Source organism: Schistocerca nitens, chromosome 7, assembly GCF_023898315.1.
Source record: "Schistocerca nitens isolate TAMUIC-IGC-003100 chromosome 7, iqSchNite1.1, whole genome shotgun sequence".
Taxonomy (NCBI): domain Eukaryota; kingdom Metazoa; phylum Arthropoda; class Insecta; order Orthoptera; family Acrididae; genus Schistocerca; species Schistocerca nitens.
In genome coordinates, this window is record NC_064620.1 from 5,893,506 (window position 1) to 5,919,172 (window position 25,667).

Sequence of the window (25,667 nt, forward strand, 5' to 3'; positions counted from 1 at the left end):
GTCAGGTTTTATTCCATTCAGCGAATGCACCCCCACTTAAGGGAGGATTGGCTGAGAGCCAGGATGCTGTGAGTGGCTGGTGGAGGCGAAGAGGGAGGCCAGGACGATCCAGAAAAATGCGGCTGCAAAGTTAACGAGTACTTTATTGAAGCATCTGCACTGTGTAATACGCTGGGTCTGTAGCTGGCTAGCCCAATAATTCCTCTGTGCTGCCTACTTGCACGACCCGTATCGCTTGCATCGTATGTAAGCCGGCAGCGAGGCTTCCGCGCTGGCGGGGAGCAGAGTCGACGTTGCCGTACATGCTGCGGCCCTGGGCGACACCTCCGCTGACTCACAGCGGGGGGAGGACCACCGCGATGAGGCGCTCGTCCTGCGACGGTGGACTTCGTCTGGTATGTAGAGAGAGCGACCTGGGAAGGAGCCAGACGTGCTGCTGGAACAGACCTTGGATGGCCTTCACCACCGTGGCACTAAATTCAGGAAGGACTTTGCTCGTAGTGTTGTTGCCCTGCCAGTGATTTCTACTAGCAGCTCCATGGGGCAACCTCGCGCGGCACAGCCCTTCTTTCAGGTGTATCTGCGAAATTGCAAAATGTCAAGTATTTTTTGTCTACAGCGACGCACTTTTTGTGCATATACGCCAATACCAGTCACGTATTCTAAAACACACTGTCACTGCCAGAGTGAATTTCTACCTTGCCCCTTGCTGCACAAGTCTGTGCAGTACAGGTGAGAAAAGAAAAAGAAAGAAAGAAAAGGCTACGCATTAGAAAAATGAATAATCACAATGGGACAGAAATCAGTAGATGTGATGTACACGAATGCACGAACAAATGATTACAGTTACAGAAAATTTGATTAATTATTCAAGAGATAAAGCTTCATAAATGTAGCACGTCAATAACACTTTGGTCCACATCTGGTCTTTAAGCAACCAGTTAAAGCGCTTGGCACTGATTCATATAAGTTTGGAAGAACTGCTGAGAGATATGCTACCCAGTTCTATCCAATTCGCGTTTTATATCGTCAAAATCCAGAGCTGGTTGCAGGCCCTGGCCATAATGCTCCAAACTTTCTCAACTGGGGAGACATCCGGCGACCTCGTTGTCCAAGGTAGGGTTTGGCAAAAACTGAAGTCAAGCAGTAGAAACTCTCCCCACGTACGGGTGGTCATTTCCTTGCTAGAAATGTAAGATCAGCATGGTTTTCCATGAAGGGAAACGAAACGGGTCATAAAATAACGTCGACGTACCGCTGTGCTCTAAGTGTGCCATTGACCGTAGGGCTCAGGCTATGAAAAGAAACGGTACCTCAGGACATCACTCCTGGTTCTAGCGGAGTACAGTAGTTGACGGTCAGGTTGTCATTCCCCGACTTTCTCAGGCGTCACCAGATTCGTCTTCACTGTTCATTGGGACTCAGCTCCAAGCGCAACTCATCACTGAAGACGGGTTCTGACTCATCACTGAAGGTAGTTGTACTCCTGTCAAAAGATTCCAGGCCGGAGACTTGAGTGGAGGGGCCCTGGACAATAGTGGGATCACAACATGACTGTCGCCGGCCACGCGTCCTGCTAACAAGAGGTGTACCAACGCATTATGGACCTGCTCACTTTGTGAAGCTCTTTCTTTAGAATAAATCATCCAATTTTTCTGAGTCTATAATTCATTGTTTATCTCTACATCTACACCACATATACCGGTTCCGCCCCATTCGAATAATTCCTTCGTAGAGCGTCGTTTTTTGCTTCATTCTGTATTAAAATAACAATATCCGTAGTTGCCTGCTTTCACCGCGGCTGCAGCACACCGTTCAGGCTCACCCTAATATGACCATCAATTGTAAGTGTTCGAAAATATGTTACCATCTACTCATGGTTTACAAAACTTATAAGTTTAAACGGAAATACAAATTCTGTCACCAATTCCAAAGGCTTTAGCGACTCATAAACTTTCATAACGTCAATGAACAAATTACGTGTTTTTTGTTTACGTGTCCCTACTTTCTCACTTATCACTCTGCTGTTTCGATAATCACCAGTCACATATTCTGTGTTTGGTTCCAAGCAGTTTAGGGATAAACAAGATAAAACCTTATAGCCTGTCTTAACTAACAATATTCCTTCTTTCCTCTTCTATGTTTATGGACTGTTTGCGATTCTTTCCATTCAGCTGCTTTAGTGTCTGTTTTCCTTAGTTCCTGTGTCAGGTGACACAAACGCCAATGCACTGCTTCTATTCCATTCTGTAGTACCTCAACCACACCCAGATGCCTCACCATTTTACAGGTGTTTCATATTTTCTACCGCCTCCTTATGTGTGGATTTTGGAATTTTAGCATTGTTGAGCTGCTTCTGCAATCTGTAGTTGGTGACTCTGGACAAGGACAATTGATTAAATTTTCTAGATGTTCCCCGCTCGTTGACGAAATTCTGCTTGGTTCATTAACCATATCGCCATCACCAACGTTATCCTTCATCACACTATATTTTTAATTAAAACCTCTTACTTTTTCTGCACGGTGTTTTTTCGATGACATTCGTGAATAGATCCATTCTATTGTTTTAGGTATTGTTCCATTTCCTTACGAATAGTTTTTTAGCCTGCTTTTGTGGCTGCCGATGAGCGTGTGCTGCTCCATGATTCTTATTCGCTTGTAGCCGTTTCCCGTCTAATTTCATAACCTTGTCTTCAGCTTTCCGACAGTCTTCGTCTATTAATTTCTTCCACCATTCGTTACTGCCTGCAAGTTATTACTTGCAGTTGTCAGGATGACTTATTCTGTTCTATTCCTGCATTGCAGCACCAGTGGTTTAATGATTTTCTCCGATGTTACTGAAAATACTTTTCCTTTTTGGGATGTAAGTAATGGATACGGGCCGTTGCATGTGTCCAAATATAAATTACACCTCTAGACTGAAACTGTCATTCTGCAGGGGAGTAATCGTTGTTTAGACAGTACTTCGTGGTCTATCGCTGTATGCAGGAAGGAGACTCAAAACCAGAATCGTGGTTTTCGCAGGTATTACTCTAGCTGACTGAGCAATTGAAGCACATTTCAGAATCTCCTTCCCTCTGAGAACTTCATTTCAACCAGTGCCTCTCTACTACTCTCTAACATTCACAAAAACACTTCTGAATGCTTCACTGAAGTAATACTGTTTCTTTATTTGCTGACACCGACAACAGACTCTCTCCCTGGGTACTAATTAGACTGTCTCACATTTTTTGTTGTGATTTTAACCTATTACCCACGTATCCTTCTCAAGATATGGTGCGTGTGCTTGTTATCTGCCTGTGTTACTATGTCAATGTGTTTGTATGGTGCTGCTATCTCCCTTACGACTAAGTCTGTTACTGCATTACGTTTAAATTAAAATCCCTTAGTTTCCTTATTTCTAGCAGCTTCGTTACTGTATCACTGCTGGAATTCAAGATATCATGGGGAAACTGCGCGGTGACAGACAAACCTAGGCTCAAAACAGCGGAAGCTTAATTATAGACTAGAAGTGCAATCCTGCAAAGAATCGCTAAAATTGGGGCTACGCTCTTTGTGTGTTCATATCGTCTGTTCCAGCTGTTCTAGACCTACAGGATACGCAGGATATGCAGGAGACTGTCTTTATAGTTTACAAAGTGGGAGGGCCATACTGGCGGTATCTAAGCTTCTTGAGAAAGTCGTGTGTCGTGGCTGGCTAGCTCAGTCTGTAAGGGCGCTGCTGGCGAAAGGTGAGTTTCATAGCTCAAGTACCGGAACTACACATTGTTAATCAGCTAGCAAGTTTATTTCCATTACAAACGTTGGCCTCTGTTTCCTTGAATTTTGCACTTACCTTTCACTCAGGAATGATTCCACTTCAAACTGCTGCCGAAAGTAATTTGAATAATTGGAACGATCCGTTCAATCAGTGCATGCAATAACATACAGTAAATTACGATGTTCGCAGTGTAACCTCTCAGAGAACTGGGAACAATAAAAATAATGAAAGTTTCGGCTCTGCCCAATTTTTGATTAGTTAAGATCAAATCTTAATTTCTTTGGAACTTAGGTGAGGCAAATACTGGAAGAAACGATGAAAGTTGTAATCTCTAGGGAACTGGTCAAGGCTCACTTGTGAGAAATAGGACGAAGACGACCCTAAGAAAATGAAATTTTAATGAAGTATCGTAATTACATTGTTTCTATGAATCTCAGTTCTTGATATTGACAGAGTGTTACAGAGAATAATCTTTTAAAAATGTGGCCAAAACGTGTATTGTTTTTCTTGACATTAGAGCTAGACGGCAACTCATGAAATCTATCATGCAAAAGCGGGCTCAGTATTCCTGCAGGGGTCTTCCGGCGCCTTATCCATGCCACGCCCAGCTGCTACACCACACTGGCGAAAAGGAGGTCCGAAACGATACAAGGAGGTAGGTATCCCAAGATTTCTGTCACCTCAGTGTGAACCAGCTAGATGCATCAACGTTGGCGGTGATACCTTGAAAAACTGTACACCACTTATGTGAAGTATGTACGGTAAAGTTTACCACGGTTCACAGCGAACTGATGTTCGCCACAAGCACACGTGGACGTGCATTTATAGTATGGTCTGTCTGAGACCTCCAACTCTCAATTTTGTATTAAGTCCCAGACGAAATAAAATCGAATAACTCATAATTTGTTGCTAATTTTTAAATCGGGTTGTTTATTTTGAAATGGAACTTGTTGTCCCATTCCATATTTGTCTCAATAAATTCCGGTACGGGAGAATTATGGAGAGAGTGTTTTTCACTCTGCGGAAGTAAGTCTGTGAGTAACAAGCAGAAGAGAATGCACTAAGCGGTGTTTCTTTATTTATTTATTGATCTTTTATTTCGTGTGCGTCACGTTTCCCTGCATCCTTTCCCTTATGCGTCTTTGGACTGTATGAATGAGATGTTATGTAAAGTAGCAGGAAACTTTGCTCAGAGGTCGCAGCACTGCATGAGTAGGGTGCTTCTGCGGTAGTATAGTACCAACCCCCTAAACGCGAACAAGTTTGACAAAGACAATGTGCGAGTCAGGTCAGACAGGTCGCCAAGGCACCAGTGTTGGCTGTGTCATGTTGGCGAACCATCCCCTCCACCACGTTTTGAACGAACAATGGTTAGGCGAGGTGTCCGCAGGTCTACTTGTTCCTGGGTAGCGGCGCTGGACAGAAGTGGAGACGCAGCTCTCGATTTTGGTAATATTAACAAAGATATCAGAATGTCTCAAAACTGCTGATAATAAAGTCCAGATATCGAAATCAGGTGTGAGATTACCACCAAACCCCCATACGGGAGTTTAATTTCATAATTCAGTCAAATTTCAGTAAGAAGTTGGCATTTGTGTCTTGGTCAGGCCACGCACCATGGGCCTTAAGCTCACGGCCATATTATTGCTCTGTGTTTAACGGAAGTTCACTCATTTAATGTATTGTAATGTGATTTTCATTTTACAGTAATATTTTGTGGGATTTTAATTTATTTTTCATGCGTTTCCTTTGTGTACTTGCTTTCACGCCACGCGGTCGGTTGGAGCAACCGTTACATTGGTTAACTGTAGTTTCGGTCTGAAAATGTATAGTAGTTGAGTAATTAATCATAAGGTAGTGTGTGAGTGTAAGATAGAGAAGGAAAAATCTCGTGTGTCCGTATTTTTTGCATTTCTGTTGGCTACCGCTACTTGGCCATGTGTGAGGAGTAGTATTAATGTGATAATTAGTTAATGTTTCTTGTGCCCTCCATAACTATTTGAATCGCTGGCAATGTTTCGCGTTACATAAAATATACGGGTTAAACTCTTGTATCCAGAAACTTTAGATTTTAATGCCTATTGATGGAATAAAGAATTTTCCCGCCATATGATAGAAAATGTTCTTGCCCCCCCCCCCCCCCCCCCCTTGCTCAGCAAAGTGGTGTTGTCTCACAAGATTCATTCTTAATTAAGTCCACCACTTGTTACCCATTCTTCAGCGTATGTTCTAACGAAAATTTAAATATTTAGGCAAATACTCTTCCGCCCTGACCGAGTTAGCTTGTAGTGTCTTTGCTGAACGTATTCTGTGTGGCCTTCAGTAATTGGTTGTAATAAGCATGGGTTTACGTATAATTCTGTGCCTGTATAAAATTACATTGAAGCCAGGTCTGCGCTCCCTTCTCCCTTTCCATAATTACGTGGCGAAAGTGAATCATGTTAACTAGAGAGACCAGTTGTGATGATGTATATTCCAACAGACACACGGCTAGTTGTTGAAATGCCATCGGTATTGAATAAATATCCATTAACCTGTACCCTACGACTGATTATTTCTTCCTTTCATCATAAAGAATAGGTGAAAGTCAGTACCACAGCTGAATGCTGGGTCACGAAAGTAAATAATGGCTCTACGCTCCCTATTAAGCCCTGCATAGGTCCCATCTGTAGTGGTTCCAAAAAAATTGCGGTATCCGTTGCGTTCAAAATTCTACCTGTTGGTTAAATTCACCCGCTAAAAATTATTTATACCGCAGCAGTAACTCGCAGAGGCATGTAGTTTCGTGGACCACACGAATTCGTTTAACCATTACTACAGAGGGTAGCTTGCAGGAGCTGTAGGACATGACAAGCGACGGTAATCTTCGTAACAGATTGATTAATAACCTTAGCTATACCACGACCAGTAAGGAGGTTACGTGGCAATTTGTCAAGAATTGAGTGGTTACGAAGTTCAAGTGCTGCACTGTTGTTTCAGGTTTCATTTCTTATTTTCTTTAACGCTTTCAAGTCAGTGTGGTGTGTGTGGCATTCTGGGCAGAAGTTCTGTTTCTGTCTCGGACTGAAGGAAGTGAAGAATGTCTCGCTGGCCCTTCTTGTAACGCCTGGTCGCTGAGAGGGACGCCGAGAGCTGGCAGTTACCCTGGTGGCCACACAGAGCTTCGGAGAGTTTTCGCTATCACCGATGGGGAGCCCTCCAGCTGTGTCCTACCGGCTTCCTTCCCTTTTGCGAAAAAGGAGAAGACAGTGCAGCACTGGCCACGGGATAATAAAACCTGGGCTTCTAATGTGGGACGACCAGCACATTGTGGCCAATGGCTGCCGGCTTGCCAGAAAGTTTATGATCGAAGAATGTAAAGAGCAGATGTTATCATCAAGATAAAATCCTTCCCAGCCTCGTGGAAATGGGACACATTTAAGATCAGATGGTCGATTTCTAGGTTTACCTATGTGTGTAAGTGTTGTTGTTGTCTTCAGTCCTAAGACTGGATTGATTCAGCTCTCCATGCTACTCTATCCTGTGCAAGCTTCTTCATCTCCCAGTACTTACGGCAGCCTACATCCTTCTGAATCTGCTTAGTGTATTCATCTCTTGATCTCCCTCTTTGATTTTTACCCTCCACGCTGCCCTCCAATGCTAAATTGGTGATCCCTCGATGTCTCACAACATGTCCTACCAACCGATCCCTTCTTCTAGTCAAGTTGGCCCACAAGCTCCTCTTCTCCCCAATTCTATTCAATACCTCCTGATTAGTTATGTGATCTACCCATCTAATCTTCAGCATTCTTCTGTAGCACCACATTTCGAAAGCTTCTATTCTCTTCTTGTCCAAACTATTTATGGCCCATGTTTCACTTCCATACATGGCTACACTCCATACAAATACTTTCAGAAACGACTTCCTGACACTTAAATCTAAACTCGATGTTAACAAACTTCTCTTCATCAGAAACGCTTTCCTTGCCATTGCCAGTCTACATTTTATATCCTCTCTACTTCGACCATCTTCAGTTATTTTGCTCCCCAAATAGCAAAACTCCTTTACTACTTTAAGTGTCTCATTTCCTAATCTAATTCCCTCAGCATCACCCGACTTATTTACTTTTGCTTTTGTTGATGTTCATCTTATATCCTCCTTTCAAGACACTGTCCATTCCGTTCAACTGCTCTTCCAAGTCCTTTGCTGTCTCTGACAGAATTACAATGTCATCGGCAAACCTCAACGTTTTTATTTCTCCTCCTTGGACTTTAATACCTACACCGAACTTTTCTTTTGTTTCCTTTACTGCTTGCTCAATATACAGATTGAATAACATCGGGGAGAGGCTACAACCCTGTCTCACTCCCTTCCCAACCACTGCTTCCCTTTCATGCCCCTCGACTCTCATGACTGCCATCTGGTTTCTGTACAAATTGTACATAGCCTTTCGCTCCCTGTATTTTACTCCTGCCACCTTTAGAATTTGAAAGAGAGTATTCCAGTCAACATTGTCAAAACCTTTCTCTAAGTCTACAAATGCTAGAAATGTAGGTTTGCCGTTCCTTAATCTATTTTCTAAGATACGTCGTAGGGTCAGTATTGCCTCACGTGTTCCAACATTTCTGCGGAATCCAAACTGATCTTCGCCGAGGTCGGCTTCTACCAGATTTTCCATTCGTCTATAAAGAATTCGCCTTAGTATTTTGCAGCTGTGACTTATTAAACTCATAGTTCGGTAATTTTCACATCTGTCAACACGTGCTTTCTTTGGGATTGGAATTATTATATTCTTCTTGAAGTCTGAGGGTATTTCGCCTGTCTCATACATCTTGCTCACCAGATGGTAGAGTTTTGTCATGACTGGCTCTCCCAAGGCCATCAGTAGTTCTAATGGAATGTTATCTACTCCCGGGGCCTTGTTTCGACTCAGGTCTTTCAGTGCTCTATCAAACTCTTCACACAGTATCGTATCTCCCATTACATCTTCATTTACATCCTCTTCCATTTCCATAATATTGTCCTCAAGTACATCGCCCTTGTATAGACCCTCTATTTACTCCTTCCACCTTTCTGCTTTCCCTTCTTTGCTTTGAACTGGGTTTCCATCTGAGCTCATGACATTCATACAAGTGGCCCTCTCTTCTCCAAAGGTCTCTTTAATTTTCCTGTAGGCAGTATCTATCTTACCCGTAGTGAAACAAGCCTCTACATCCTTACATTTGTCCTCTAGCCATCCCTGCTTAGCCATTTTGCACTTCCTGTTGATCTCACTGTTGAGACGTTTGTATTCCCTTTTCCCTCCTTTATTTACTGCGTTTGTATATTTTCTCCTTTCATCAATTAAATTCAATATTTCTTCTGTTACCCAAGGATTTCTACTAGCCCTCGTCTTTTTACCTACTTGATCCTCTGCTGCCTTCACTACTTCATCCCTCAGAGCTACCCATTCTTCTTCTACTGTATTTCTTTCCCCCATTCCTGTCAATTGCTCCCTTATGCTCTCCCTGAAACTCTGTACAACGTCGGGTTTAGTCAGTTTATCCAGGTCCCATCTCCTTAAATTCCCACCTTTTTGCAGTTTCTTCAGTTTTAATCTACAGTTCATAACCACATCTGCCCATGGAAATGTCTTACAATCTAAAACCTGGTTCCTGAATCTCTGTCTTACCATTATATATTCTATCTGTGTAGGTGGAGTAGTGGAAAAGTTTGGGAACGCATCTCGCTTTCGATAAAGGCGGCTCTCGTTCAAACTGTTGGGACATTCAGAATTTGTTATGGAGATTATGCGCGAATTCTACCACACTCTTGCCTCTTCATTTTAAATCAGGTGTCATATTTTGTATTTTTTTTCTCCGATTTAACTTCGTATTCATTGACTTTCTTTCTGACTTGCGCTAATGATAGTCCAGACCGAATCTTTTTTTGAAACGTGTAAGCTTCTTATTGCGACCTGAACTTCTTGTGCTATTTTTAATTAATAGAAGTTCAGTAACGGGATCACATCTCTCATTTAATATCTTAAAAAAATGGTTCAAATGGCTCTGAGCACTATGAGACTTAACATCTGAGATCATCAGTCCCCTAGAACTTAGAAGTATTTAAACCTAACTAACCTAAAGACATCACACACATCCATGCGGAGGCAGAATTCGAACCAGCGAACGTAGGGGTCGCGCGGTTCTAGACTGACGCGCCTAGAACCGCTCGGTCACACCGGCCGGCTTAATATCTGACTAGATCAATGAAGGTATTGGTAAAAGTATGATCCTGTAACCAAAACTTAGCAGTACGAACATCATTAACTGCAGATTAGATTTTAATCTACCTCTTAGCAATGTTTTCCTAATGGGCACAGACTTAGTAACCGCTGAAGTTCACGGCAGCCTTGTATCACGGGATCCAGCGTGTGAGTGGGTGGTATAATCATAAAGTTACACACATACACAACAAGCATTGTGACAAGTTGTCGGCTGTATCCTATACATCGAGACAACAGTACTGTAGACAATTACTCCTCAATCATATATTGATGTTTAGCTATCAAACACATTCTACTTTTTATCGAATAGGAGTTGCGTTCCCTTACCAAATTTCACTTCTATATTTAATTTCATATGAAGTAGTAAGTAATCTACTGTCACGAGTAAAATGTTTTACGCGCATTCACGAAATGAGTTAGGTCGAGCCACATTGTTCGCCATCTTTTTTCAGGCCCCTAGAGGTACTTCAGAGCAGTTCTTTCGAATTACTGTTATCTCATTACTGACAGTGCCGTCAGAAAACTGTAGCTAAACGTGCCTAATAAAACGACCGTACGAGCCGAACAACATTGTTTCGTATCGCTACTCCATCGGCCGTTCTCCATTCTCTCGCCCACGTGCGTCCATAACATTAGAACTCGCACAAAGAAAAACACATTTACCGACCGTTTAAGCACACCAAATTTGCAGAGCTAACTGACAGGATGCGGAAATGTCTGGTCGTTGTCTCATTAATGATTCAGCTTGTGACATTAGGTAAAAATTGATCGTCGGGAACTCTGTTAGCGGGCATTTGCAGGCATTTCACGGCATTTGTATGGTAAAAGGCCACTTCTCAGAACTTGGTCATCCAGAGCTGCATATATCGAGTGCCGGTGGTTGTAAGTGTAAATAAAGGAAAATGGACAAATGAAAGTACACGATCGCAACGAGCAAAAAGGGAGTAGAAGAGTGAAGAGAAGATAAACAAAAAAAAAAGGACAGCGTAGGTTGAACAACAGTCCTGTTGTTGTTGTTTTTTAATATCGTTAGAAATGTATAATGACCTGTGCGGAAACTCGAATGGCGTCGACCGATATAATTTACATCAGCGATGTATGTTTTCGTCAGAAGGAATTTCACATAGAAGGGTACATGAAATGCTTGCTGTTCTAAAAGTTTATGCGTGTTCATCAGAATTATTTCCTGGCTGAACTGTAACAGTACCCCTCAACATGCATGTTCAGCACATTTTAGTGCATATGTAGGTGGCGTGGAAATATTAACTGTGCCGCCAATAAAGAGTGCTACATCGAAGAATGCAGAATGTTTCTGGCGGTCTATTGGTTTAATATAAAGAGAAAACAGCTACTCCTTCCCTTCCAGTAATTTATAACACTATGAGTTATTACTATAACAGCAAGTCCTCAATGAAGTTACTCAGCTGACAGGAATTAAATTCGAGCGTGATCGCGTACAAATAGAAGTTAATCGGACTAGGCTTTGTCTCCTTAAGGGCTACGTTTTGAAGGAATGCAACAGGTATTTTAGGTGGAATCGAACCAATACTATTATAGTGGAAAAGTACAGCTGCTGTCACGCAAATCAAACACGGTCACCAACTTAATTAGGCAAAATTATTCCAAGTAAATATACTGGAAAGTAAGTGAAATAACTGATGTATCAAACTTAACTTGCATTAGAAATCTGTTCGGAAAATGGGCACGAAAACAACAGCGCACATAAGCCAGTGTTAGCAGAATGACTTTTCAAGAACAGAGCTCCTGTCTGATTTTAATTTTAGTGACAAAGAGCTGTCTCACACTAGCGTGCACTGTCTGCTTTAGAGTATGAAGGATGTTGCTCATTACAACGTACCATTCAACAGATGGAAAATACAGATAAACTGGACAGTAGGTGGCTCTAATACTTCAGTACTCGAAGTCAGTAATTTTGAAATAGTTACTAAGGTATTATTTTACCTCACATGAACACTACTTGTTTCCATGGGATGCATACGAGCCTTTCCATTGTACAGTACATCAATGATATAGAGGAACCCTTAATTTACCCAGTTAATGCCAATTAGGTTTCCCAGAGCACAACTATTTCTATAGTAATTAACTACTGAATTCAATAGACACTTCCACTGTAGACTTCTTAAACCACAGACTCGACATTGGGGGACCCACAAACTGTTGTATCTACTTGGACTGACGCTTCTAACAACACACAGTAACAATCCACCATTCACAAATATACAGAAAGAATGCTATTACAAACCTGTAATATAAACAAGATAGGGTCTAGAAATCTTATGGTCTATACTTGCTTTTGCAGCCATCTTTCTACTTTGCAAAATATAGGTACCGTTCAAAAGTTTTAGTAGTAACTGAAATAAGCCAGTGCTTAACAGCAGCTGCTATTAAGCACTTTGATACACTTGTTCCTTTGCTAAACTGTAACTTTACCACCTTCGTGACGTTTCATTGAATGGACTAATAAACCATTTAGAAAAATTTTTACTCCACGGAAGTTAATAATTACTTTTTTAAATGTATTGATTCTGTAGCTCATTGTAACCGAAAACTCTCGGAATATTTCAGCCACAGGAAGAGGAACCTATGCAGGCATGTGATAGGGGAGAAATCAGTGTTCACAATACAAAGATGAACAGCTTTTACTGAAGGTGGTGCTAGAGGTGCTCTACTGTGACGTCAGAACAAAGCCCTATTATGCAGTCACGGCTCTTGACATAGTATGTTCTGTAAAATTCTCTTGGCGTCGGAAGTTTACGGTCAAGACCAAACCAGTGAACACCATGATATGACAATAAATAACATTCACATCCGAGGCATAATTACTCCACTCTTGTTGCAATTCTAGCCTCTTTAAGTACACGCAATATTACTTGTTCAAAATGGTTCAAATGGCTCTGAGCATTATGGGACTTAACTTCTAAGGTCATCAGTCGCCTAGAACTTAGAACTACTTAAACCTAACTAACCTAAGGACATCACACATAACCATGCCAGAGGCAGGATTCGAACCTGCGGCCGTAGCGGTCGCGTAGTTCCAGACTGTAGCGCTTAGAACCGCTCGGCCACCCCGGCCGGCTATTACTTGTTCAATGCTGGCCACCTGCTATGACTGCCAGAAAGACATTTCATACTACTTCACGGCAATTCACATTTTACACACCTGCCCAAGCCTATCTGATGCAGAGAGACTTCTCTCCAGCTTTTACATTTCATAAAATCCACAGTCTCTAAGTTGAACCAACTGTCGTGGTTGTGGTCTTCAGTGCTAAGCCTTGTCTGATGCAGATCTCAATGCTGCTCTATCCTGTGCCATACACTTCTTCTCAGAATAACTACTGCAACCTACGTACTTCTCAGTCTGCTTACTCCTCCAGTACTAAACTTGTTATTCCTTGGAGTCTCAGAATGTGTCGCATCAACTGATTCTTTCTTTTTCTCAAGATGTGCCACAAAGTTGTTGTCTCCCAAATTCTATTTAGTATCTCCTTATTAGTTACGTTATCAACCCATCTAATCTTCAACATTCTTCTCTAACACCACATTTTTAAAGCTTTTGTTCTCTTTTCGTCTAAACTGTTTGCCGTCCATGTTCCACTTCCATAGATGGTTACAGTTCAGACAGATATCTTCGGGAAGGCCTTCTAACTCTTAAATCTATATTCGATGTTAACAAACGCCTCATATTCAGAAACGCTATTCTTGCCATTAGCAGTCAACATTTTATATCATCAGTTATTTTGCTGTCTAACTAGCAGAACTCTCTGCTGCTTTAAGTGCCTCGTCTCCTCATCTAATTCCCTTAGCGTCACTTGATTTAATTCGACTGCATTCCATTATCCCTGTTTGCTTTTGTTGATGTTCATCTTATATACTCCCTTCAAGACACTGCCCATTCCGTTCAAATGGTCTTCGAAGCCCGAATCTGTCCCTGACAAAATTACGAGTACAATGTCATCAGCAAACCTGAAAGTTTTAATTTCTTCTCTGCTTTGTTAATTGTACAAATTGAATTACATAGGGTGCAGGCTATATTACTATTCCGCTCCCTTCTCAAACAATGCTTCCCTTTCATGCCCCTCGACTCTTATAACTACAGTCTGGTTTCTGTACAAGTTGTAAGTAGCCATTACGTCCACGTATTTTACCAGTGCAACCTTGAGAACTTCAAAGAGAGTATTTCAGTCAACATTGTCAAAAACGTCAAAAAAGTCTACAAATGCTATAAACCTAACTCCTAAGATAAGTCGTAAGGTCACATCGCCTCGAGTGTTCTTACATTCCTCTAGAATCCAAACTGATCTCCCTGAGGTCGGCTTCTACCAGTTTTCCATTCTTCTATAAATAATTAGTGTTAGTATTTTGCAACCATGATTTATTAAACTGATAGTTCGGTAGTTTTCACACCTGTCAGCAACTGATAACTGGTGTATCAGCAAATAAAACAATCAGACATACACTACTGGCCATTAAAATTGCTACACCACGAAGATGACGTGCTACAGACGCGAATTTTAAACGACAGGAAGAATATCCTGTGATTTGCAAATGGTTAGCTCTTCAGAGCATTCACACAAGGTTAGCGCCGGTGGAGACACCTACAACGTGCTGACATGAGGAACGTTTCCAACCGATTTCTCATACACAAACAGCAATTGATCGGCGTTGCCTGGTGAAACGTTGTTGTGATGCCTCGTGTAAGGAAGAGAAATGCGTACCATCACGTTTCCGACTTTGATAAAGGTCGGATTGTAGCCTATCGCGATTGCGCTTTATCGTATCACGAGATTGCTGCTCGCGTTGGTCGAGATCCAATTACTGTTAGCAGAATATGGAATCGGTGGGTTCAGGAGGGTAACACGGAACGTCGTGCTGGATCCCAACGGCCTTGTATCACTAGCAGTCGAGATGACAGGCATCTTATCCGCATGGCTGTAACGGATCGTGCAGCCACGTCTCGATCCCTGAGTCAACAGATGGGGACATTTGCAAGACAACAACCATCTGCACGAATAGTTCGACGACGTTTGCAGCAGCATGGACTATCAGTTCGGAGACCATGGCTGCGGTTACCCTTGACGCTGCATCACAGGCAAAAGCGCATGCGATGGTGTACTCAACGACGAACCTGGGTGCACGAATGGCAAAACGTCATTTTTTCGGATTAATCCAGGTTCTGTTTACAGCATCATGATGTTCGCATCCGTGTTTGGCGACACCTCGGTGACGCACATTGGAAGCGTGTATTCTTCATGGCCATAATGGCGTATCACTCGGCGTGATGGTATGGGGTTCTATTGGTTATACGTCTCGGTCACCTCTTGTTCGCTATGACGGCACTCTGAACAGTGGAGTTACATTTCAGATGTGTTACGACCCGTGCCTCTACCCTTCATTCGATCCCTGCGAAACCCTACATTTCAGCAGGATAATGCACGTCCGTATGTTGCAGGTCCTGTACGGGCCTTTCTGGATACAGAAAATGTTCGACTGCTGCCCTGGCCAGCACATTCTCCAGATATCTCACCAGCTGAAAACGTCCGGTCAATGGTGGCCGAGCAACTGGCTCGTTACAATACTCGAGTCACTACTCTTGATGAACTGCCTGTATCGTGTTGAAGCTGCATGGGCAGCTGTACCTGTACACGCCACTCAATGTCCAGGCGTATCAAGGCCGTTATTACGGCCAGAAGTGGTTGTTCTGGGTACTGATTTCTCAGGATCTATCCACCCAAATTGCGTGAAAATGTAATCATATGTCAGTTCTAGTATAATATATTTGTCCAATTAATACCCGTTTATCGTCTGCATTTCTTCTTGGTGTAGCAATTTTAATTTCCAGTAGAGTATTAGTAAAACTACACGTTATCATTCGTGCCACAGTTTCCGTCAGACTACCGTAGTTAAGCAACGTCGGTTGTGGTTAACGTTTGACAGGGTGACTGCCGAGGCCACATGTGCCTTTGGCCTTGTGGTACCACTAGAGGAGTGACTTGACTGTGTACCAGGGGCTGTAGGACCCGAAATTTGCAACAGCCGGGAGAGTGGTGTTCTGATCCGTCACACATCCATCTCCCCGTCCGATGAGACCAGTTGGCTGAGGATGACACGGCAGCCGATCGGTCATGTTGGACCATCCGACTTTTGTCAGGTCGGAGTTTATTACTAAACCGATTCGCGAATTGCGAATCCGGTTTGAAGTAAAATGTACTATTTTCTACTGACAGGTGGAAATTTGTGCTGTTCCAGGACTCGAATACGAAATTCATACTTTTTGCGAGTGGTTTCCTTAACCACTTTGAAACGCCCAGCTTAACCCGCCGGACAGGACAGGCAGTTTAAATTGTGCAAAGGGGCCAAAATGAGGGGCTGTTAGTTACACTCGAACATACAACTTTATTATTTGATCAAACATTACAAGAGCCCAAAAACATTTTTTTTAACACACAGCTTTAATCTTTGGGACTTAATTACCGGCTGAAAGCCACTTTAAATTAAATACGGCTGAAGGCCAATAACTTAAAACATAAGCATAATCAGAACTTTAAAAGGCAAGCCTTATCTTACAACAGTTCTTTATTTAGGCTGAAGGCCCAAAGAATTTGAGATTTTCAGAGCAAAGAATTTGAATTCAAAATCGGCTCAAAGCCCAACACTTAAGGCTAAACAACATTAATTTAAAAAAAAATTAAATAAAAGCAAGGCATTACGTAAAACAGTTCTTAATTACGCAAAACTCAACCAAAACAGAAATTTAAAAAGCAAAGCCTTATCTTAAATCAGTTCTTTAGTTAGGCTGAAGGCCCAAAGAATCAGAAATTTCAAGAGCAAACAAGTTAAATTCAAATCGGCTGAAGGCCTAACACTTAAAACTCCATAATTTTTTTTAAATACCAAATGCCTTACGTGAAACAGTTCTTTAAATTAGGCTGAAGGCCTAGAGAATCTTATGCCTTAAGGGCAAAACTACCTTAATTTCAAAAAATCGATTAGAAGCCATACAAGTACAAACAACAAGAACAAGATAAAAAGAAGGCAGTACACCCAAGGGCGCACAGATGTTCGAGGGTCAGCCTGGAATTCAAACGCTAACGCTCGCTTACGTGAGACAGGCAGTCGGGCCAACCATTCACGATCCGGTGAAAACCCAACAGACCGACAGTCAACGGACCCACAAACAAGATAACTTCCACTTCACACGACCACGGCACAACAGGGAGTTCATCGGAACAACGTAGAAGATATTGGCGCCCACAACCAATCATACATGGAGCTGTCAAACTACACACCGTGCTGGACAGCAACTACACGATGAGGAAACTACACTGCCTGAAATTTGCATCAACGGCCAAGACAGGTAACAGGAACGTTAAAGGCCACAAGGCAGAAGATTCAGCTGTTGCACTTCAATTCAAGTAACCAAATACAGTGAAACTCCACCGGAGGGTGGGTACAATTTTCCATCTTGAAAACCGCATTGTTGGTCGCGGGAATATCCCAACAGCCGACAACTAACTCCAAACTACACAATGTGAACAGCTTTCACTTGCTGGTAGGTTAAATCAAAACTCAACTTTCGTGTCCAGAGTCGGTGAGCCACGGACCTCGTAGCAGTGGGAACAGCACCACAAACGATATAACAATGTTCAGAAAGGATAGATTAAATACAGGTGGTGGTGGAGTATTTATTGCTGTCAGAGGTAGTTTGCCTTGTAGCGAAATTGAAATAGATAGTTCATGTGAAATAGTATGGGTAGAGGTTATACCTGACAATCGGACTAAACTATTTATTGGATCGTTTAACCGATCCCCGACTCAGAAGACATAGTTGCTGAACAGTTCAGAGAAAAGTTGAGTCTCATTTCAAATAAGTACCCCGCTCATACAATTATAGTTGGTGGTGATTTCAATCTACCGTCGATATGCTGGAAAAATTATAAGTTTAATGGCGGCGGCAGGCAGAAAACATTATCCGAAATTGTACTGAATGCTTTCTCAGAAAACTATTTTGAACAATTAGTTCATGAGCCCGCTTGAAGCGTAAATGGTTGCGAAAGCATACTTCACCTTCTAGCAACAAATAATCCTGGATAAATAGTGAGTGTTGTGACGAATACAGGGATTAGCGACCACAAGGCAGTTGCTTCTAGGCTGAATACCGTAACACCTACAACCATCAAGAAGAAACGCAAAGTATATATAATTAAAAAAGCTGATAAAAATGCTCTTAATGCCTTTAAAAGAGACCGCCATCACTCCTTCCGATCTGATCATGTGTTGTTGTTGTGGCCTTCAGTCCGGAGACTGGTTTCATGCAGCTCTCCATGCTACTCTATCCTGTGCAAGCTTCTTCATCTCCCAGTACCTACTGCAACCTACATCCTTCTGAATCTGCTTAGTATATTTATCTCTTGGTCTCCCCCTACGATTTTTACCCTCCACGCTGCCCTCCAATACTAAATTGGTGATCCCTTGAAGCCTCAGAACATGTCCTACCAACCGATCCCTTCTTCTTGTCAAGTTGTGCCACAAACTCCTCTTCTCCCCAATCCTATTCAGTACCTCCTCATTAGTTATGTGATCTACCCATCTAATCTTCAGCATACTTCTGTAGCACCACATTTCGAAAGCTTCTATTCTCTTCTTGTCCAAACTATTTACCGTCCATGTTTCACTTCCATACATGGCTACACTCCATACAAATACTTTCAGAAATGACTTCCTGACACTTAAATCTATACTCGATGTTAACAAATTTCTCTTCTTCAGAAACGCTTTCCTTGCCATTGCCAGTCTACATTTTATATCCTCTCTACTTCGACCATCATCAGTTATTTTGCTCCCCAAATAGCAAAACTCCTTTACTACTTTAAGTGCCTCATTTCCTAATCTAATACCCTCAACATCACCCGACTTAATTCGACTACATTCCATTATCCTCGTTTTGCTTTTGTTGATGTTCATCTTATATCCTCCCTTCAAGACACCATCCATTCCGTTCAACTGCTCTTCCAAGTCCTTTGCTGTCTCTGACAGAATTACAATGTCATCGGCAAACCTCAAAGTTTTTATTTCTTCTCCATGGATTTTAATACCTACTCCGAATTTTTCATGTAAGTGTAGAAAAGTTGTGGAATGTTTTCAGAGAGATAGTATCAATAGCAATTGAGAGATATATACCACATAAATTAATAAGTGATGGTACTGATCCCCCATGCTACACAAAACGGGTCAGATCCTTGTTGCAGAAGCAATGAGAAAAGTGTGCCAAATTTAAAAGAACGCAATATCCCCAAGATTGGCAAAGTTTTACAGAAGTTCGAAATATGGCGCGTACTTCAATGTGAGATGCTTTTAATAATTTCCACAACGAAATTCCGCCTGGAAATGTCAGAAAACCTAAAGAGATTCTGGTCATACATAAAGCACACCAGTGGCAAGACACAATCAATACCCTCACTGCGCGATAACAACGGTGAAGTCACTGATGACAGTGCCACTAAAACAGAGTCATTAAACACGGTTTTCCGAAACTCCTTCACCAAGGAAGACGAAGTAAATATTCCCAAATTCCAATGAAGAACAACTGCCAAGATGAGAAACATGGAAGTAGATATCCTCAGTGTAACAAAGCAGCTTAAATCACTGAATAAAGGCAAGGCCTCCAGTCCAGATTGAATACCAGTCAGGTTCCTCTCAGATTATGCTGATAACATAGCTCCATATTTAGCAATTACCTTCAACCACTTGCTCACAGAAAGATACGTACCTAAGGACTGGAAAATTGCTCAAGTCACACCAATACCCAAAAAGGATGTAGGAGTAATCCGCTGAATTACAGGCCTGTATCACTAACGTCGATTTGCAGTAGGGATTTAGAACAAAGGTTCTACGTTAGCACCAATCTCATTGGCTGCATTACATGTTAATACGCAGATCGGCGGAAGCAGAATTTGGTCCGTCTCTAAGGCAGCGCCAACTCGTAGTGCGGAGACGGACGAGCGCTGCGCCTGCGCTGTTGTGCTTTGCGGGGCACGCTCTAGTGGGAAAGTTGTGTACGCGCTGACTACACGGAACTATGTACACAACAGATAGTAAATTGAATAAGAAAATGCGGCGGCAGTACCGTAATAGAAGATGACAAACAATAAATGACATTAACACGAGCCGTGCACGGCTCACAGTTATGCTAGCCTTGCAGGCTCCTCAGATCATCCCAAACCTCGATATACCACTGTGTACACGTCCCCTGAAGTTTGCATTTAATGTGACCACCGCAACATGTAGAGAACTGATGTTATGATCGCGTTATTAGCTCGTCGAGTTATGTGAGATATAGTTTATTTTACAGTATATGGATGTTATACACAATATCCTTTAGACATACATGCACGTCTGAAACACGTTGGATACTAACTTATAGACAATGTAAAACAAAGACACACAAATAGAAGTATTAGAACATTACATAAAAGTAGAGCTGTAATAGACAGCCAACCATTTGCAACAAATAGTAGTTTTTCTAATAACCTTCACCATGTTTTCTACGGATTTAAGCCTGTCTCCCTCAGTAGTTGCCACTGGCTATGCTGTAGTGTTAACACTGGTTCTCATCAGATCACCGAAGTTAAGCGCTGTCGGGCTGGGTAGCACTTGGTTGGGTGACCATCCAGTCTGCCCAGCACTGTTGGCAAGTGGGGTGCACTGAGCCCTTGTGAGGAGCTACTTGATTGAAAAGTAGTGGCTCCAGTCTCGTAAACTGACACGGCCAGGAGAGCGGTGTGCTGACAACATGCCCCTCCATGCCCGCATCCAATGACGCCTGCTGATGAGGATGACACGGCGGCCGGTCGGTACCTGTTCGGGCGGAGCTTAGGTTAGTTTAGTTTTCAGTACCTCAGTAGGGCAAACAAACTTCACATTAGCAATCAATCATTAAAGCTATCTCCAAATGACAAGTGTCAGCAACGAATAGCATGTCCATACGTAAAAGTTAAGGCCAACAGTATCAAATGCTTGTCACACCAGTAAAAACAGCCTCTTAAATTAACTGACCATTTCAATAGTTACATGCAGACATAACTATTTTAAGAGATTGGTTTCACTGGTGTGATAAGCTCTTGACTATATTGACCTTAAACTTAACATGTGGGCGTACAATCCGCTGCGACAGATGACTGACTGATTGCTAATGTGAAGTTTGCTTGTCCTTCTGAGGAAGATGGGTGTAAATCCGTCGAAACCATGGTAAAAGTTATTTGAAAAGTACCATTTATTTTAATTGGTTGGCTGTGAGCTGCATTTGCTGTCCTGTAACCGTTGCTGTAGCCCAGACAGGTTCAAAATATTGACACTAAGTTTCTGACGGTTGGCGAACAAACAGTGGCAAAACTAATGAATATAAGGGTAAATAACTCTACAGACGTTGTAGCTCTGAACCTGTGCCTGAAGGGGCCAGGTGTTTTATGGTAAAACAAAGCAACATAGGTAGATTTTGGAGTAATTATCTCCCCCCCCCCCCCATGAACCAAGGACCTTGCCGTTGGTGGGGAGGCTTGCGTGCCTCAGGGATGCAGATAGCCGTACCGTAGGTGCAACCACAAATCTGTTGAGAGGCCAAACAAATGCGTGGTTCCTGAAGAGGGGCAGCAGCCTTTTCAGTAGTTGCAGGGGCAACAGTCTGGATGATTGACTGATCTGGCCTTGTAACACTAACCAAAACGGCCTTGCTGTGCTGGTACTGTGAATGGTTGAAAGCAAGGGGAAACTACAGCTGTAATTTTTCCCAAGGGCATGGAGCTTTAATGTATGGTTAGATACTTAAAGTAGTAAAGGAGTTTTGCTATTTGGGGAGCAAAATAACTGATGATGGTCGAAGTAGAGAGGATATAAAATGTAGACTGGCAATGGCAAGAAAAGCGTTTCTGAAGAAGAGAAATTTGTTAACATCGAGTATAGATTTAATGTCAGGAAGTCGTTTCTGGAAGTATCTGTATGGAGTGTAGCCATATATGGAAGTGAAACATGGACCATAAATAGTTTGGACAAGAAGAGAATAGAAGCTTTCGAAATGTGGTGCTACAGCCAAGAATGCTGAAGATTAGATGGGTAGATCACATAACTAATGAGGAGGTATTGAATAGGATTGGGGAGAAGAGAAGTTTGTGGCACACCTTGACTAGAAGAAGGGATCGGTTGGTAGGACATGTTCTGAGGCATCAAGGGATCACAAATTTAGTATTGGAGGGCAGCGTGGAGGGTAAAAATCGTAGAGGGAGGCCAAGAGATGAATACACTAAGCAGATTCAGAAGGATGTAGGTTGCAGTAGGTAATGGGAGATGAAGAAGCTTGCACAGGATAGAGTAGCATGGAGAGCTGCATGAAACCAGTCTCAGGACTGAAGACCGCAACAACAACAACAACATCTCCACCCTGCTAAAGAAGTTGAAGGCACACGCCCAATTACCACAACTTAGTTTCACCACCGAGTAACGGATCTTTTATATTTATCTTTCATTGCACATTGACAGAAAAAAGTTTGTGTGATGTGGTGGGTAACTTCACACATTCTCTGTCGCTTCTAATTCATTCAACAGTGCAGCCCCGTGAGGGTGCAAACAATGTGAGAACAAAACAGTTTCCGTCTCGTGGCAAAGTGCGTAGATCGAGAGCGGCGGAAAATTCCGGTAATCCCACAAGATAAACACGCTGCGGACAATGGAGGCGGCCGGCCCGGCCATTGTGCAGAGGCGGCCTAATCCCGCGTCGTATCAGCGGCGGTCAGCTAAGAGCGGGCGTCCATTGTGGCCGCTAATCATCCATCACCGACGGCGCCGCCGCGGGCAGACAGCGGAGGTGTCGCGGCCCGCCGGCCGGGGCAGCGCGCCGGCGAACGCGGCGGGCTTAGCAGCGCGGCTCAGCCCAGCGGCAGAGGCAGCGGCAGCGCCAGAAGGTGATTGATGGCCGACGGCGCGGCGTCTGCCCGAGGCGCCGACAGCGCGGGCCGCTGCGACGCGCTGCCCAGAGGCGCGCGCCTAATTTAATATCGCTCACACGCGTGCACGCGCACGCGCACGCTTTCTGCCTGTAATCCCGCCGCGCGCGGTGCTACACGCGTTCCATATTCAATTTCACGCCTGCTCTCGGCGCTTAGGGAGCAATGCTGTGTGATGGTGCGTCTCGCCCGTTACACACCCCGTGTCCGTCGTTTGCGGATAATCCGCAGTAAACGACGGCGAGGTGACAATACAGCGAGTTGTCAGTGTTTGATTCACTCAAAACTTCGGGGCAGAGAGGCCGTGGTCGCCGTCGATGTATAAAACTGTCTGTTCACGTTTCCTTCCCATCTGCAGAAGACATCCTCACCTTCTACCTTTGAAGCTGTCTCTCGCCAAAGGGGATGAAATGTTGCACTGTCTTGGAAAAAAAAAGTGATGCACGAAGAAGGGAGGACAGATCGAAATGAAACTCCACAGCTCGAGATAGTATGGTGCTGTTAATTCAGTTATTACAAAATACAGCCAAACGTACAAAGGAACTTGCCAGTATGATTGTGTTGCCTCCATTCTGGTCTGAATAAAACCGCTGATTAATTTTGGGAGAGTGTCATAAAGCCTTCGTATTCCCTCTTGGGAACTGTTGTAACTGGTGGCTGAAGCCCTGTGCACTGGCGCCAGAGCAGAGTTGATGTCCAAGTTGGTCCCATGCATGTTCTATCAGGGGCATAAAGGGTGAGTTTACTATCTACAGGAGTACATCAACATCAGACTGACAATTCATTGAGACACATTTCAATGTACGGCCGAGTATTGTCGCATAAAAAAATATCTGAAGAGACACCACTTGTAACTATTTCAAGCAATGGGAGCTAATTATTCCTTCAATGGAGATGCACACTAAGCTCTACCTCTTACAGGTATCGGCGAGATGCCAGATTAATCAGGCTAATGAGCAGAGGTACTACAGCAGTAGTGTTTGGTATAAGTTCAGAATTTGGAACTGTCAGAAGGAATGATAGAGTTGTCCATGTGGTTACAGTGACCACTGCATCGGGATAGCATATTCAACACACCTTCCTAGAAAGCAGGAGATCTTGGTTGGAATCACAGTCAAGTAGGAATTTTCAATGAATCCATGCCCACTGGCAGCCAACGTCTTTAGTTCCTTTGTGTCTCGATTCCTATGGTGTACATCTTCATGCTCAATGGTAAGGAGAAAGCCCGTATCTCGTGGTCGTGCGGTAGCGTTCTCGCTTCCCACGCCCGGGTTCCCGGGTTCGATTCCCGGCGGGGTCAGGGATTTTCTCTGCCTCGTGATGGCTGGGTGTTGTGTGCTGTCCTTAGGTTAGTTAGGTTTAAGTTGTTCTAAGTTCTAGGGGACTGATGACCATAGATGTTACGTCCCATAGTGCTCAGAGCCATTTTTTTGGTAAGGAGAAGTGGGCTACAGAGTGGTGTGGCAACGGTCGTTGTATCAAAGCTGGAGAGAAGCAGAAACGATTAGTGAACAGGTAAATCACAGTAAACAGTAGATTTACGTATAACAAGTGATGCAACAAGAAATAACGACCTGCTATCACAATATCAACAAGGCTCAGCCTCTGTGAACTGAAGCACAAACAATGATGTTGGTGCTTCCACCAGGCTCAGTCTGTATAGCCCCCAGCAGCATAGTCGTTCCAAGTGGTATGGACTGAGTCGCTGCCACCTGCAGTCCCATCTATCGTCGGCAGACGGCGCTCACATACCAGAACTGCTGGAGATGTGGCTCAGTAGGCCTGCTCCAATGGTATCCTACGCGACTACTATTCCATTGTCCACTGTTATACGGGATGAAAAGTATTTAAACCGACAAACTCTGGGAGGTTGTAGGGGACTTCAAAACAAATATTTCTCCCTAATGTCATTTTTTCCTATGAGGAGTATTTAAACCGGTAGAGGAAGATTTCTCTGGCGGCAAATTAATCAAACCGACAAACACTTTTCCATTTTTTTATGACCAAGAGACAACACATTAACACAACCCAATTTCAAGTACACCAGATTTTCAAAAATGCCTCCATTGACACGTAAACCAAGGTTACACCGCCGGATCATGTTCTGTCTGACACGTGCAAAAAACCCAGGAGTATCCTGAATTGTTCCTGCTGCTGCTACTATCCTGGCAACCAGATCCTCTTCTGATGCAACAGGAGTTGCGTAAACAAGTTTGCTCATCTCTCCCCACACAAAAACGTCTAGAGGGGACATATCTGGGAATCCAGTAGGCCATGATACAGGACCACCTCTGGCAGTCCACATTTCTGGGAACCGTCGGTCCAGGAATCGACGCACACGACGACTGAAATGTGCCGGCGCCCCGTCATGTTGGAACCACATATGTTGTCTTGTAGGGAGCGGGACATGTTCCAGCAATTCTGGCATTGCTCTGGTGTAAAAATTGTAATAGTGCCTGCCATTTAATGGCCTAGTTAGCAGATACCGCCCAATTAAACAGTCCCAACAACACCGACCCACACATTAACGAAGAACCGCACTTGATGAGCGCTACTAACTGTGGCATTTGGGTTATCCTCACTCCAAACATGCAAATTGTGCGTGTTGATGACTCCATCACGCCCGATCGTTGCTTCATCGGTAAACAA

The 25,667-nt window shown here is 43.2% G+C and overlaps 1 protein-coding gene across 1 annotated transcript in view; it reads left to right on the forward strand.

The window, feature by feature from the left end:
• The window catches only part of LOC126195194 (mucin-1-like), a 29,106-nt gene extending 6,122 nt beyond the window's left edge, over window positions 1–22,984 (forward strand). Inside the window, exon 4 of the mRNA XM_049933709.1 lies at window positions 22,724–22,984. Coding sequence (XP_049789666.1) covers window positions 22,724–22,984 — 261 coding nt within the window. The remainder of the gene's footprint in view (window positions 1–22,723) is intronic.
• Window positions 22,985–25,667: the final 2,683 nt, after the last annotated feature.